A 12235-nucleotide genomic window follows, 5' to 3' on the forward strand; every position below is an offset into this window, starting at 1 on the left:
AAAGCCAGTAACTAAATGATGAATATCCTTAAGTTTGCATCATTTATTTTCCGCCTTCTTGCAAACTATGTCTAAATGAAATTAAAAGCTCTTTTTTCTTTCTATGCATTTATTACAATTCTTTATCAATTATGACAAGTACATATATAATAATTTTGAATGATTTTTGTTCACCAATTTTTTGTGCATATAGTTAAAGTAATATTTAAATTTTGATAATTGTTTTTATATTTACATGCAACGTAAGTTGATAAATTAAGCTTATATGTATATATATTTATTCGATGTTAATTTTTTTGTTTTTATAGAAATATTATCTATATTTGATATTAAGAAGTTCTGGCAAAGTAAAATAATTAAGATTAGCGTATCATCAGAAATTAAAATAATCTTCATATATAATTTAATTTAAAATTTCATTTGAATTTTTTAATATTATTGCATTGTATAATTAGGGGGAAAATGTGACTTTCTTTTAAGTTTTAAGATTTTTTTCACCAAATCAATCATGAATTTAAAATTAATTTTATTGAGTTACAAAATATCATCATGTTGGGAAGAGAGACAATTTTTATCAAATATGATTTGTAAATTCTATAGTCAATTATTGTGAGTTTTTATTTGATAAAAAATATTACTGTATGTTTTTTTAAATTTTTTTTAAATTCTAAGATTGTAATTAGAAAAATTATCTTAAATTCTATAGATTCTAAGTCGACTTTTGGAAAAACCATCTTAGGCAGGGTTTAGAGAAATTTGTAGGGGTCACCATGGAAGCTTTCTTGTGGGGTCTTATGATAATAAACTAGAGAAAGCTTTAAATTCTAAAATGAATCAAATCATTATTGTTCTAACTTTCATTTGTGAAATGTTGTCAAAATGTTAAACAACTAAGAAGCAAATTAAAGTTAGACTCAGACCTCAAATTTGCAAAAGAAAGATTCGAAAGAATTGAAAGTTTTGAAGAGCCAATATGCGGCACTACGAAAACAAGAAAAATTTAGCATTTACCAGCAGTAATTGTTATTAGCTTTTGTTTATTTGATTTGGGTAATATAGATACCTACGAGGATAAGCAGGATTTTATTACAAAAGTTTTATCTATTGAAGTTTTATTTATTTTTCTTTAAATAATTTAATTTATATAAAATAATTACGCATCATCTTTCTTGTTTTTCGTACTTTAGAATTTCATACCGTATAACAGTATTGTTATGAGAAAACATATTAACATCTGAATTGTTAAACATTAAAAACATGTACACATGTATGAACTTTTTGCGTGAAAGTATATTGATATTTGAATTGCTAAGATATATATATATATATATATATATATATATATATATATATATATATATATATTTCATTTTAATTATTGAACCTTTCTCTAGTTTATTATCATAATAATATTCTGTCTCTTCTCGCCTAACTAAAGATTTATTGAAGATTGTTTTCTCAGCAAATTTAAATTCTTGTTTCTATTTTTTTCATTCCAATTAAATTTGGGGAGCATTTTATTTATTATTTGTTTATAGTTTTTTTACTTCATTGTCATAATATTTTAAAAACTTTATAATATTTTTTTTTTACTGAAAAATTTCTTATTGTAAAACTTTTATGTAATTTAGTAAAAAAATTGCAAAATTTCCTCACTGTTACGCAATTTTTTCCATCTACTCTATTAATTAAATTTACAAAACTATTTTTACGTAGTAATTATAAAATATAATATATTCTTAAATTATTATATACTCAAATAATAGTTTTTAGTAACTATAAAAAAACATTATTCTTTAGTTATTAAAATGGATATAATATAAAATAAATATAATTATTTTCCCAAACTAAATACTGTGCAGAGCACTGAACCATAAATATTGAGAAACATATCTAACTTTTCTTTTTCCTTTTTCTTAAATATATCTCGTAAAATTTTAAAATATGTTGAAGAGTCTGATGACAAAAATTGTAATAAACATATCTAATTTTTCTTATTTTTATTAATCCAAATGGACAAAAAAATGTTATTGGGACATATATATGTGGACTGTTCACTGAAAACCACAAAAACATGCGATCAGAGAAGCCACTCCTCTGTGACGAACTCATCAAGGAAATCTTGTCTCGTCTTCCCGTGAAACCTTTGATCCAATTCAAGTGTGTGTACAAGGGATGGAACTCCCTGATGTCAGATCCCTATTTCATCAAATTGCACCTTAACAAATCTGCTGCGAAGGACGATTTGGAACACCTTCAACTGATGAAAAATGTCTGCCTCGGATCCATCCCTGAAATCCACATGGAATCGTGTGATGCAAGTTCATTATTCCATTCCCTACAAATTGAAACGTTCTTGTTCAATTTCGCAAATATGCCAGATTACCATCTGGTCGGTTCATGTAATGGGTTGCACAGTGGGGTTAGCGAAATACCAGAAGGATACCGTGTTTGTTTCTGGAACAAGGAGACAAGGGTGATATCCAGAGAATTGCCAACGCTGTCTTTTTCCCCGGGCATTAGTCGTAGAACAATGTTTGGGTTTGGCTATGATCCGTCAAGTGACAAATACAAGGTTGTAGCAATTGCATTGACTATGCTTTCACTTGACGTATCTCAAAAGACTGAGATGAAAGTTTATGGGGCGGGTGACAGTAGTTGGAGAAACCTTAAAGGTTTTCCTGTTCTTTGGACTTTACCTAAAGTTGGTGGAGTGTATCTGAGTGGAACCCTTAATTGCGTTATTATTAAGGGAAAAGAAACCATTCATTCTGAAATCGTATTTATTTCTGTTGACCTTGAGAAGGAGACTTGCAGATCACTGTTTCTTCCCGACGATTTTTGCTTTGTTGATACAAATATTGGAGTTTTTAGAGACTTGCTGTGAGTTTGGCAAGATAGCAACACCCATCTTGGCTTGTGGCAGATGAGGAAGTTTGGAGATGACAAGTCTTGGATTCAATTAATAAATTTTAGTTATTTACATCTTAATATTCGTCCTTATGAAGAAAAATCCATGATTTTACCATTGTGCATGTCTAACAACGGAGACTTCTTCATGCTGAAATTCACTAGAAATGCTAATGATGAATACCAAACAATTCTGTATAACCAGGGGGATGGTAAGTCTCAAGTTTTTGTCATTCCCTCAGATAGTTTCAGAACGTTGTTGTGGCGCAACCTCAAGATTTTTACCAAAAGTTTGGTCATACCTTATTGAAATTCTACAGATGTAAGTTCTTGATTACCCTATTTAATTGGCATCATCTAATTTTTGTCTTTTCAATTATATAATGATAATCTCGAGCGCTTTGTCAGATGTTTAATTCTTTCACTTAATTATGTGAGATCTAATCTATATCATGTATTAACATATATTCTTCTCTTAGGTTGTGAATTACTACTAGAAATGTAGCATCTGGTAACCAACTTATTAGCATGTAAAGAAATATTGTGGATTCTAATAAAATGTCATTTGTTAACATTTATACTACAAATTGTTAGTGTTGCCTGCTTCTCTTTTGTTATCACTACCATTATCAAATTAGTAAGCTGATATAGCTGTGTTGGGCATCATATTACATTCTTAGATAAAATTAGATATTAATTTCATTTATAAGAAAATTTAAGAAAAGAAGTAATGAAACCACTGCTTGTGAATTCAAGGATTCATTCATCAGCATCTCAATCTTAATCTGTGCTATCTTTGTCTGATCTCTCCGACCTATGCTCTCTCTCTCTGTCTTTCTTTGACATGTTTTCTCTCCCTCTCTTTCTCCAAATGCGAGCTTCATCAATCTCTGCGACACTAGATCTGAATATTTGTGCTATTTTTACTGTATGACTTTAGCTTTGAACGATTTCAACCTATAATCACAGGTTTTATACTTTTTGATATATATGTCGGTTTCCATTTTGCATAGGCATTCGATCAAAGCAATGTTTTTTGTGATTTATTCTCGGTCATTCACCTCTTTCATTGCTTTGTAAGTTTTGAATCGTAATTACAGGATTTTAGTGAAATAGAAGTTAGATCATTCTACAGATCTTGGTCATTTCATATTTCATTGATTCTTACATCTACAATTACATTCTACAGATCATTGGTCACAGGTTTTATACTTTCTGATATATATTTCTTGCATCGGCATGCTACATCTGTTAAACTTTGCTTAACCAACTTTCTAAGACTTTCAACTAACAAAGTTTTTTTTTTTGCAGGTACGGAGACAGAAAGAATGGTACATTATATTGTAGTATTTATGTCGCTAGTTCTTTAAATTGGAATATCATCATTGAGAAACAGATACTGATGCGTTGTTGTAACTGTGACAATTATTAGCACTATGGCTAATATATTTCAGACATAATTGACTTTATATATATGTTCAATTCAGTTGTCAATTTATCAGGTTGCAACTGTTCCTTGGAAACGATACCTGGCTATAATACACATAGTCTAAACTCTTAAGAGATTTCTGTTATAGCTGAATCCCTTAGATGCAATGTGATCTTGCTGGTCGGGTGCAACCTCGAGTTTCTTAGAGGTTGTATCAAAAACTGATACTTGACACAATGCCTCAATACCAATTAAGCTGAAATTCTCCACCGACTTTGCAGGTGGTTATACACATAGATGTATTCTTAACTCTTAAGTTTATTTAATTTTCTAATATATTAAATTTTTCTTAACTCATATTATAGACTAATTAGTATACTATCTTTTTTATTAGAGCAGTGCTACTAAATATATTGAAAAGATTGGAATTTATGTGACACCAGTACAACGCAATTATACACTAGCAACTTTCATAAAAGCATGCTGAACGAATTGGATTCAAGCCTATATACAAGAGTTTTCTAATAAATCTCATTTGCTAAAATGATGTAAATAATAATTTCTAGTATTTTAAATCATGATCCAGTTATAGAAGCAGTTACTAGAAGGTAGATCAGTTACAATTTTCACCGGTCAGGCAAATTTCCATTACTTTTTGTGTGACTCCAGATGATATTGATTGTCCCTATGCTCGATCCTTGATCAGCTTACAGGTTATGACTCAAAACCTGATTTTAGTGGTCATACTCAGATCATTATCATTACATGCTAAGTCCTCATGGTTCATGATGAAGTCTGTATATAAAAATACTACATGCATGTATGTGTGCATTATGGAAAAATACTGCCAACACCTTATCTTGGGGGAAATGTCTTGAAAATTATGACCAGGCCTTGCTTAAAGGTTGGTGTAGCTTTGGAGTGTTGATCACAAATGTTAAATTGAAAATTTTAGTTATGTAAATTTGAGTCTAGTTTATCTATTCTGGATAAATGTACCAAGTTACTTGCTTCAGGGAATAGAAGAGAAGACTGCCAAGTTGAAAGGAAGTGAGAAGGCTCTAGTTGCACGGCATGAAGCTAGTCATGCTGTAGTAGATACTGCAGTAGCAAACCTTCTTGCTGGACAGCCACATGTTGAGGTAAACCATGGAAAATGCTCTATTTTTGGCCATTTGTCACACTATTGAACTATAATTATTATCAAATACTCTGATTGATGATTTGTAGTTCACACAGGCTCTGGTTATCAGACTCCTGGTTTAATGACTTGTGACCAAAATTGGTTAATTTCAGTTTTTATTTTTTTTATTTTTAGGTGTGGACTTTGGAATATTTATTTTAGAATTCATTTATCTTGTTTTATGGTGGGAAATTAAAGAAAAGTATAAATCTGATATGTGTGATATTCAACGATAATAAAACAAGTGATAAATCAAATATTCTGTTCCATTTTTTAAATACACTAGTGCTTTATGGGTGTGCCTCTTGGCACTCCCACTAGTCCCACTGCTCTAACAATTTTTTTTATCCTCAAAATACCCTTCAATGAATACTTGCTCCTTATTTCTTGTCTAACAAGTAATTGTTATATTTACGCTGATTCCTTATGATTAAAAATAATGATTTGTTAATTTAAAAACCATTTTATTGTTTTTTAATTCCTAATTAACCTCACTTATGTGATTTTTTTTCTCTTTTCATTTTTGTTTTCTTTCCTTTACTATATAAGACACACTAAATTCAGGTTTTCAATAATAAAAACTGAAGAATATATTCCTTCATGAAGGATAAGTTGAAGTTTCCTCCACAAGATTTCTTTAAAGAATATACTTATTGTATATATATACTTTTGAAGTGTGGTTCTACTGGTAGATAAGAAAATTAAAATTGTATTAATTTGAAGGGCTAATCTTACTGTTTTGGAGGGTCTTGGTGCTCATTTAGAAGGTAACTGTACATGCTGTATTTTATATTTGATGATTGGTGGAATGTTTGTGTTGATTGCCAAAAAATTAATAGTGAATACTTGCAATTTTAAAACTTAAATAAATTGTTAGTATCTATGTTTAGGGATAAGGCTTAACTATAAAATAGAAGGTCTTATATGTAGTATGTCATACTTATATACTGTTGCCACCAATATTTTTATAGTTTTGTTGTTAGCATGTCAATTTCTTTTGTTGTTATGTTCATTTTGTACTGTATTAATTAAATTCCTATTTGTGTAATGTATGGTATTCTTTTCCAAGGTTGGATTTTATACAAGAAAAGCCAGTAACTAAATGATGAATATCCTTAAGTTTGCATCATTTATTTTCCGCCTTCTTGCAAACTATGTCTAAATGAAATTAAAAGCTCTTTTTTCTTTCTATGCATTTATTACAATTCTTTATCAATTATGACAAGTACATAAATAATAATTTTGAATGATTTTTGTTCAACAATTTTTTGTGCATATAGTTAAAGTAATATTTAAATTTTGATAATTGTTTTTATATTTACATGCAACGTAAGTTGATAAATTAAGCTTATATGTATATATATTTATTCGATGTTAATTTTTTTTGTTTTTATAGAAATATTATCTATATTTGATATTAAGAAGTTCTGGTAAAGTAAAATAATTAAGATTAGCGTATCATCAGAAATTAAAATAATCCTCATATATAATTTAATTTAAAATTTCATTTGAATTTTTTAATATTATTGCATGGTATAATTAGGGAAAAAATGTGACTTTCTTTTAAGTTTTAAGATTTTTTTCACCAAATCAATCATGAATTTAAATTTAATTTTATTGAGTAACAAAATATCATCATGTTGGGAAGAGAGACGATTTTTATCAAATATGATTTGTAAATTCTATAGTCAATTATGGTGAGTTTTTATTTGATAAAAAGATATTACTGTAGGATTTTTTATTTTTTTTAAAATTCTAAGATTGTAATTAGAAGAAACCACAGAAACCTGCGATCAGAGAAGAAATCACAGAAACATGCGATCAGAGAAGAAACCATGGTCGCCACTCCTCTGTGACGAACTCATCGAGGAAATCTTGTCTCGTCTTCCCGTGAAACCTTTGATCCAATTCAAATGTGTGTGCAAGGGATGGAACTCCCTGATGTCAGATCCCTATTTCATCAAATTGCACCTTAGCAAATCTGCTGCGAAGGACGATTTGGAACACCTTCAACTGATGAAAAATGTCTGCCTCGGATCCATCCCTGAAATCCACATGGAATCGTGTGATGTAAGTTCGTTATTCCATTCCCTACAAATTGAAACGTTCTTGTTCAATTTCGCAAACATGCCAGGTTACCATCTGGTCGGTTCATGTAATGGGTTGCACTGTGGGGTTAGCGAAATACCAGAAGGATACCATGTTTGTTTCTGGAACAAGGCGACAAGGGTGATATCCAGAGAATCGCCAACGCTGTCTTTTTCCACGGGCATTGGTCGTAGAACAATGTTTGGGTTTGGCTATGATCCGTCAAGTGACAAATACAAGGTTGTAGCAATTGCATTGACTATGCTTTCACTTGACGTATCTCAAAAGACTGAGATGAAAGTTTATAGTGCGGGTGACAGTAGTTGGAGAAACCTTAAAGGTTTTCCTGTTCTTTGGACTTTACCTAAAGTTGGTGGAGTGTATCTGAGTGGAACCCTTAATTGGGTTGTTATTAAGGGAAAAGAAACCATTCATTCTAAAATTGTAATTATTTCTGTTGACCTGGAGAAGGAGACTTGCAGATCATTGTTTCTTCCCGACGATTTTTGCTTTGTTGATACCAATCAATTCTGAAATCAGGTTCATCCGCCACTACCAATCAATTGCTTGCTTGAATCGCTTTTTAGGTTTTTTAATGTTTTTTTTTCATTGTATATGTTTGTACACTTTTTGCATGTTTTGTGCTTGTCTTGATTTTGATTATTGTATGCACTGCATGTGCACTTGAAGACTCTTGTACCATTAACTGATAATAATGGAGGTATTTCTTGTGTCCTGTAATTTTCTAATATTGTCAGTTCATTCACTCAGTTCTGTAAAGACTTAACAACATCTAGTAGCCATTGAAAAGAAGCCTCTAATACGCTTTGAGAATCCTAAAAGAAGGCTCTCATAACCTAATTTGCACTTTCGAAATAGATGTTAATAACTTGTATCCACATCCTTGGAGATACTTCTTTTAGTTGAAAGCTTCTAGGCATTTTTAGAGGATCAACTTTTGATCTTTGAGGATCAGTTCAGAGTCTCAGAATGTAACTTGAATAAAAAAGTTCATTGTAAACAGTTGAACCATTTGTTGCTAGAGAACTTGATTATCTTTGATTCACTGGGTTCACTCGGGCAGAGTTGGCTTTAACATTTTACAAAGTCTTCAAGCCATTATTGACAATGAAATTAATATCCGGTACATGATCAAGTCTTTCAACATTTTATCAGTACAAATATTGGCTTCACGTGAAGATCTTTATATATATATATATATATATATATATATATATATATATATATATATATATATAAAGTAGATGTGCGGACATTTTTGTAAAATCAACTTTCCTTCCTTTTTTTAGTCTTTATTTTAGTAAAATTGAATCTCATATTTAAATATATGTGCTAATTAATGACATTTAAAAATTTGTTCTCTCTTTTCACGGCTGTTTACTTTTAATCCAATTTATACGTACGTTTCAAAATAGTTGTTAATCAATCGTATTCATGTCCTTGGAGTTACTTCTCTTAGTTGAAAGCTACTGGGCGGTTTTAACCTATCAACTTTTGAGCTTTGTTTCTGTGTAAAGGTGTAAAGGTGTGGAGGAGGGAAAGCATATCTCTTGGATCAAATGGAAAAAAAAAATTTCTTGAGTAAGAGAAGGGAGGATTAGGAGTAAAGGATGTTGCAATGTTCATGGAATTGCTTGCGAAATGAAAATGAGGAAAATAATTAAGGATGATGGTAGTCATGGTTTTAAATAGCGGAGAACAGCCGTACTTGCGGCCATATCAATCGCATTTTTTTCGCAATGTAAAGGTTTTCTGGCAGACCACAACCTCAATTTAAAACCATGACGGGATTCTTTGGTGCAATGTTTTTAAATCAAAGTATGGGGGCTGAAGGGGATTGGGAAATTCAGATGTTGTGAAGAAAGCCTCCCTTTGGTGGAGAGATTTGGCAAAAGTATGAGGTGGCGAGGATCCAACTTTCAAACGTAGAATATTGGAGGCTAGGGAGTTGTAGGGATTCTAAATTCTGGCTGGACAACCGGAATGGTGATACAGTTTTTGGGCTTTGGCTGACAAGTATAGCAGGTTATTCAACAATTCTTGTAATCCGAATGCCCTGGTGGCTGAAATGGGATATTGGGTAAATAATTGGTGTCGCATATGCTTTTTCTCTGTGAGTTGTCTGATTCAGTTGGGAGAAAATGTTACTATTGGATGGGGCTGCAGGTACCCTCCCAAACAAACAATGTTATTTTTAGAGGGGCCAATGGGAATTGGGAAGCTGTGTTGTGTGGCCGCATGGGATCTGGCAAAACATAGAGCTTGGGCATGGATTAATGCGAAAGGGAAAGGAAGAAAATTCTCTTATTGTGAATGGGAGATGAATCCCAGGGCTTGTTTGAATTGTTTAACGTTATGATTGTTTCGATCTCTTTGTGAAGGAAAGGAGATCGATTGATATGATGATACAGGACTTACGTGAATGTTGAAGGAGTAGGTAAGGGTTGGCTTTTTTGTATAGCTTGCTTATTTGCTTTACACTTAGAAATATACGCACGAAGGGTCAACAGCAGATGATGGTTGGGTTTCATGGTTAAACTGTATTTGTGCTGCTGGTATAGATACACAGAAACCATGTGAGTCCATTATTCCTTGTTGGTGCACGACCTTGTATTTATGTTGTTATTCCTTATACAAGCTTCTTTATATATATATATATATATATATATATATATTCCTTTGGCGGATCAAAATAAATAAAAAATATTTTGAGCCTTGTGGACGAGATTCTAGAGGGTAATTTGAAGAAAAAGATCATTGTAAACAGTTGTAGCATTTGTTGCTAGAGAAATGATTATTTGGACTCACCAGGTTCACTAGAGCAGACTTGGCTTTAACTTTTTCAGACAGCTTCAAATTAATTCCATTTTTCATTATCAAATTGATATGAAGCACATGATCAAATCTTTCACAGTTTTTATTATAGTACAGAGATTAGCTTCACATGAATGGATGTTCTTTTTAATATAACCAATGATTTTTATTAGATATATGTTTCAAAGTTTTAATTAAAAAAATCAACATGTCATTATTTATTAGAAGAATCTGATGACAAAATTGTGAGAAACTTATCTGATTTTTCTTCGTTTTCTTAACCCAAATCGACAAAAAATGTTAAGTGTGTGCTTTTTTTCTGCTTTTGCTATGGCTTTCCTAGTAGGTAGACATTTATATAAGGATTTATTGCACTAAGTTTGTTAAGAAATCTGCCTTGTTTTTAGCTCTGCATCTTACGCCTGATTTATTTCCATTTTTATTACAGCTTTTATTAAAAGATTAACTAAATTTATCTCTCTAGTTATATTCACTGTTTAGGAAGATGTGTTGAGAAGTACATAATTTTGATTTAGAGTGTGTTGTCACTTCGCTGAAAGCCACAAAAACATGTAATCAAACATGTCATTTTACTTTATTTGATAAACTTGAACAGTCTTGTTTTAAGTCATAAATATTTCTAAGAAATTTTATTTGGTAACAGTGAAGCGAATGTGAGCATTACCCACGTCGACTGATTTACGATTTTATTGAATAAAATTGATTTAATTAGATTCCGCATTTTATATATGTTTTTTTTTTCATTTATATGTATGTTGGAGTAGAAGGATGATTCTAAGTGGTACTTTAACGATGGCAGTGAGTAGATTATCGATGTACTTATACTGCAAAATCAATTTTTATTAAAACCTCAAGTGGCATATAAGCATGGACTTGTGATTTTTTCAGAAATGGGGCTACTCATTACTCATTAAGAATGATTTCTTTTTTTTTTTTTTAGGTGAATGAAAAATTATTTCAAGTAAAAACTTTTACGCCCATATAGAATACCTATTGATCTCTTATGATAAATAGTTTTTTGATATCAACAGACGATAAAATTAAAATGAAGAAAAATTGTACGGACAGAAATTAAATCAATTATTTTTACTAAAAAGGTTGAAAAGAAATGTAACACAGAAATGACAAAAACATTAATTTTAGGATCAAGCTGATTAATCACACTAGACAAAAAAGTTAGAATTAAAGTTGAAGTTTAATTTTTAAATATTATTAGTGTAAAAAAATTATATGATTAATTAATTAGATATTTTCTTAAATGAAATTTTTTAAAATAATTATGAATAATATGAGAGATCAAGTAATATCAAGAGTTACTTTTAAAAAGTTGGTTTTCATCTTCTCCCTTCATTTTCTTATATATAATCAAATGATTCTAAATTTCTAATGAATAACTCACTTTTCATCTTAACCCTTCATTGCGTATACAAACATAAAATTCATACATCAATAAAACTATTAAATTGCATCAAAAACTCAAATACATGCATTGCTTTTAAAACATTACAAATACTCACAACTGTATTATTACTAAAAGTGACTTAAAATTAGAATTACTCATTTTTTGAAATTAACTTTACTTTTTTCAAATTAACTATAATAAAAATTTAGATTGAATAAGTATTAGAAATAACCAAAAAAATCAATAATTTATAGTCAATGTTAAAAAGAATATAATAAAAAATGACAAGTTTTATATTAAACTTTTTAAGGATCAAATTTTCTAAACAAGCCCTCCCCTCAGCTACACCATTATTCTCCTCTTGCAG

General features: G+C 30.5%; 2 protein-coding genes across 2 annotated transcripts; both read left to right on the forward strand.

The window, feature by feature from the left end:
• Window positions 1-2074: 2074 nt before the first annotated feature.
• Window positions 2075-2887, forward strand: LOC114397230 (F-box/kelch-repeat protein At3g23880-like). Its single transcript, XM_028359325.1, has one exon. The coding sequence runs from the start codon at window positions 2075-2077 to the stop codon at window positions 2885-2887; it is 813 nt and encodes a 270-aa protein (XP_028215126.1).
• Window positions 2888-7337: 4450 nt separating this feature from the next.
• Window positions 7338-8144, forward strand: LOC114397231 (F-box/kelch-repeat protein At3g23880-like). The gene has a single exon (XM_028359326.1). The coding sequence runs from the start codon at window positions 7338-7340 to the stop codon at window positions 8142-8144; it is 807 nt and encodes a 268-aa protein (XP_028215127.1).
• Window positions 8145-12235: the final 4091 nt, after the last annotated feature.

Source organism: Glycine soja, chromosome 18 (genome assembly GCF_004193775.1).
Source record: "Glycine soja cultivar W05 chromosome 18, ASM419377v2, whole genome shotgun sequence".
Classification (NCBI taxonomy): Eukaryota; Viridiplantae; Streptophyta; class Magnoliopsida; order Fabales; family Fabaceae; genus Glycine; species Glycine soja.